Below are 4,704 nucleotides of genomic sequence, written 5' to 3' on the forward strand. Positions count from 1 at the left end.
ATATAGATAGATAGATAGACCGATAAGATAGACCGATAAGATAGATAGATAGACAGATAGATAGATAGATAACATAGATGATAGATAGATGATAGATAGATAGATAGATAAGATAGATAGATAAGATAGATAGATAGACCGATAAGATAGATAGATAGATAGATAGAAATAGTCAGATTATAGATAGATAGATATAGATAGATAAGATAGACCGATAAGATAGACAGATAAGATAGATAGACAGATAGATAGATAGATAATATAGACCGATAAAATAGATAGATAGATAGATAGATAAGATAGATCGATAAGATAGATAGACAGATAAGATAGATAGACAGATAGAGATAGATAGATAGACCGATAAAATAGATAGATAAGATAGATAGATAGATAGATAAGATAAGATAGACCGATAAGATAGATAGATAGATAGATAGATAAGATAGACCGATAAAATAGATAGATAGATAGATAGATAGCTAGATGATAGATAGATAGATAGATAAGATAGATAGATAAGATAGATAGATAAGATAGATAGATAAGATAGATAGATAAGATAGATAGATAAGATAGATAGATAAGATAGATAGATAAGATAGATAGAAAGACCGATAAGATAGATAGATAGACAGATAGATAGATAGATAACATAGATGATAGATAGATGATAGATAGATAGATAGATAAGATAGATAGATAAGATAGATAGATAGACCGATAAGATAGATAGATAGAAATAGTCAGATTATAGATAGATAGATAGATAGATAGATAGATAGATAGAATTCTGTCTCTGAGCTCTTCAGGCCGTTCCTTTGACCTCATGATTCTCATTTGCTCTGACATGCACTGTGAGCTGTAAGGTCTTATATAGACAGGTGTGTGGCTTTCCTAATCAAGTCCAATCAGTATAATCAAACACAGCTGGACTCAAATGAAGGTGTAGAACCATCTCAAGGATGATCAGAAGAAATGGACAGCACCTGAGTTAAATATATGAGTGTCACAGCAAAGGGTCTGAATACTTAGGACCATGTGATATTTCAGTTTTTCTTTTTTAATAAATCTGCAAAAATGTCAACGATTCTGTGTTTTTCTGTCAATATGGGGTGCTGTGTGTACATTAATGAGGAAAAAAAATTAACTTACATGATTTTAGCAAATGGCTGCAATATAACAAAGAGTGAAAAATTTAAGGGGGTCTGAATACTTTCCGTACCCACTGTAGATAGACCGATAAGATAGAGAGACAGATTAGACAGACAGATAGATAGATAGATAGATAGATAGATAGAACAAGACACAGATTTTCACCTTATTGGCTTCACTTTGCTGCTGTTCCTTCTTTCGTCTTCTCTTCTCTTTCTTTTTGTCGTTATTTTGGTTGGTCTTCCCGCTGGGAGATTTCCCCGAGCAGGGCTTCCCTGCTCCACGACCCGCCTTCGGTTTCCCCGCATCCGAATCGGACTCCGAATCCGAGTCGACCTGCAGCAGTGCGAAGCGGGACGCCGTGGTGGGCACTGAGATCACTGCTGATGCCATCCTGAACCTGCAATCAACCACCCGATCAATAAACACATCACACATGCAATCACTGAATCAGTCATTCTCAGAGAGCACAGGTACGTCTGCAGGACGTCTGTTAAAGATCGCTTGATCTGGAAAGCATCTGCTGTGTACAAACATCTGACAGACGTCTGCCAGATGTCAGGTTTAGGTACATTCTAAATCATAAACATCTTAAAGACATCTAATAAACGTCTATTTTACATCTAAAAGGAAACGTCCTATTGATGTATTGCAGATGAGCAAACACTAAAAAATACGTCTTGCAGATGTAAATGCAGACGTCAAACAGACGTCTCTGTAATGTACGCGTGCTATCAGGGTAGTGCTGGTTTAAACACTGATTCGTAGCATTAAATAATCCGTGCTAGGAAAACATAACAGACACATCTGGTAGTATAATGAACTGACAGAAACAAATAAAACCAGCTTTAATTTGCATTGAAAAATCCTAAATCTGTTAGCTGTAGAGTTATAAGCACTTCACAACATAAAAAGGTGTAGTAATAACCGATTGTTGCTGTATTGGTGGACGTATCGCTAGCTGAAGAACAACTGCGATATATTTGTCGTTATATATTTTAGGCTTTTTAAAAAACACAAACTGCCTAGACATACTGCAGTTTTAATTATCGCATCATTTGATACCCAAAATGTCGCTAGCTTAGACTTTTTTTAGCTCGCCAGTGCTCAACACAAGTAACAACCGCGTGCTATCACTGTCGTTTTTCCTGAACGTGTTATGCTAGTCAGCACACTCATATAAGGCGCCGTTAACCCGAACTAAACAAACTTTCACCTGTTTAGGACTGTCGGTATCCTCGGCTTCGTGCAGCAGAAACAGCAAACACAAGGCGAGAGTATGGCGGCTTGAACGGACACAAAGCTTCGAGGGTGATACTGGATTGGGGGGATGTTGTCCGTTGCTCCGGTTCACTCCAGGTGGCGCTCTCAGGCTCAGAAAGCTCAGTCTCAGTTCAACTGCATCAACCAGAAGAACGCTTTGTGTGTCACTTACGACGTTTGTATCCTACAACTTATAATTATTTAATTCTATGAATGTAATATACTTGGCATTGCAGTACCTGTGACCCTGGAGCACAAAACCGGTCATAATTAGCATGGGTATATTTGTAGCAATAGCCAACCATACATAGGCTACTGTTTCCAGATTTTCAAATAGTTGTATCTATCCTAACAAACCATACATCAATGGAAAGCTTATTTATTCATCTTTCAGATCTCAGTTTAAAAAAATTGAACCTTGACTGGTTTCAAAGTATTTATACTCATCTTGTCTGTGTTCGGTGCAATTGATTCTTTCAAACCAGATTCATTCAAGGAGGCATCATGACTGTGCTCAGAGATGCACAACACATGATTCTCCTGTGAAATATTTTAGTTGGCAGAGAAAAAATGGGGAATGTAACTAACAAAGTTGTATTTAAAATGTATGTTACTCAATGCTAACTTTCTGTTTATAAAACTTTTGTAGTATGTGGCTGTTTCACCTCTGTTTTCTCATGCTTTATACATGTATAATTATACATTTAAACATTACAGATGTACATCACCTCATTTTCATAACTTTATTTAAAGGTATAAACAGCACGACACAAAAATGAACTGATGCTGTCAATAGTAGATGCTAATATAGCAAAACCTGTCAAGAAATGTCCATGTTCCACCCAACAATCGAAATAAGATATCTACAATTTTGACATAGTATATTATTATATACGAATATTAAAGTATATTTTGTTTAGCGAACATGAAATCTATTTTAATGGTAGTATTTGTATGACTATTGAGTACATTTTCCAACTTTTCTTTTCTATATTTTATCAAAAAGGTGCAACAAACCGTTTTTCAATGTCTCCATGAGGGCATCAGAGTAGCGTAAAGCGCCAAGGTACACGAGACCTTGTGGCACCCTGTAGTCAGCGAACATGGTCAGGTAGTCCAGGTTAGGGATGTGTCCCTCCCCTCGTGCCTCCATGATGCCCCAGAAGTCTGCCACAAGGATCTGAGCTCTCTTATAAAATGAGATCCTCTTACCCTACATTATCAACAAAATGTGAGGTTATCATGAGGTGATATCACTTTCGAAAAAGAAGTATGGTTTAGCATATGTTTAAAAAGGTGATTTGGGACACAAACAATAAATCGCACTTGAATGAAGAAGCCAAATGAAAGTTTTTATGGTTTCTCATTGTTTATGTAAAAAGGTGAAGACAAGTTCATTCACTTTACAGTATACAGTGCTTTAGACGTGTAAAACATCCACGTCAATTCACGAACTAGTGAAGTGAACCAGTTCACTGACAAACTGTCTGAAAGAACCAGTTCATGGAAAAGAATCAGATTTAGCCTGAGGCTGTGGATTGCAGGTAATAATGTTATAAATATAATATTCAGTTTCTTGCACAGACCGATCGTTTCGCTTCATAAGACCTTAATATATATCGCCAGGAGCCATGGGTATTCATTTTTGTGTTCCTTGATATGCTTTTTTTTTAATTCTCAAAGATGGATGCTGACTTGCATTTTATGAACCAGCAAAGACCACGATTTCAGCTAAAAATCTTCTTTACTGTTCTACTGAAGAGAAACAAAAAATCACCTGCATCTTGGATGGCCTGAGAGTGAATAAATTACCATAAAATTTTCATTTTGGGGTGAACTATCCCTTTAAGTAGGACTTAAGTAAGCATGTAAATTGCTTACTAAAAATGCATTGTAGTTTAAATTTATAATAAATATATTAAGTTGAACTTAAAAGTGCTTTTTTGACTGACTTATGTAGTACATCTTTATATGTAATTTCATATTTAATTATATTGTCTTTGAAATATAGTTAAAGTGTATTGCTGAATGTACTGACAAGCATTTATAGTAAACTAAAATTAAATGTAATTTCTATTGAAATGTGTGTCGTGTTAAAATATATTTACACATCAGTAATGATGTTGCAATTTAGTACATTTAAATTATAAGTACTCTAGATATTTGAATAACACACTAAAGTTAATAATATTATAATCAAGTACCTTACATGTGCACTACAAATCATTATATCTGCACTGTTGTTTACTTCACTGGTTTGCACTCTATCTGCCGTGTGCTGCTTTA

At 35.5% G+C, this 4,704-nt stretch overlaps 2 protein-coding genes across 3 annotated transcripts in view; both read right to left on the reverse strand.

Moving 5' to 3' along the window:
* Nucleotides 1-2,575, reverse strand: part of gkap1 (G kinase anchoring protein 1) — a 19,898-nt gene extending 17,323 nt beyond the window's left edge. Inside the window, exons 1-2 of one of the 2 annotated variants that reach the window (XM_016455106.1) lie at nucleotides 2,366-2,575; nucleotides 1,321-1,555 (exon numbers count right to left, since the gene is read on the reverse strand). In XM_016455106.1, coding sequence (XP_016310592.1) covers nucleotides 1,321-1,548 — 228 coding nt within the window. In that variant the 5' untranslated portion in view covers nucleotides 1,549-1,555; nucleotides 2,366-2,575. The remainder of the gene's footprint in view (nucleotides 1-1,320; nucleotides 1,556-2,365) is intronic. The other variant, XM_016455097.1, reaches the window with a different exon arrangement.
* An 831-nt stretch (nucleotides 2,576-3,406) lies between these two features.
* The window catches only part of qng1 (Q-nucleotide N-glycosylase 1), a 6,728-nt gene continuing 5,430 nt past the window's right edge, over nucleotides 3,407-4,704 (reverse strand). The window contains exon 4 of the mRNA XM_016455185.1: nucleotides 3,407-3,631. Within this exon, the coding sequence (XP_016310671.1) occupies nucleotides 3,407-3,631 (225 nt within the window). The remainder of the gene's footprint in view (nucleotides 3,632-4,704) is intronic.

Source organism: Sinocyclocheilus anshuiensis, unplaced genomic scaffold, assembly GCF_001515605.1.
Source record: "Sinocyclocheilus anshuiensis isolate Anshui unplaced genomic scaffold, SAMN03320099.WGS_v1.1 scaffold449, whole genome shotgun sequence".
NCBI classification, from domain to species: Eukaryota; Metazoa; Chordata; class Actinopteri; order Cypriniformes; family Cyprinidae; genus Sinocyclocheilus; species Sinocyclocheilus anshuiensis.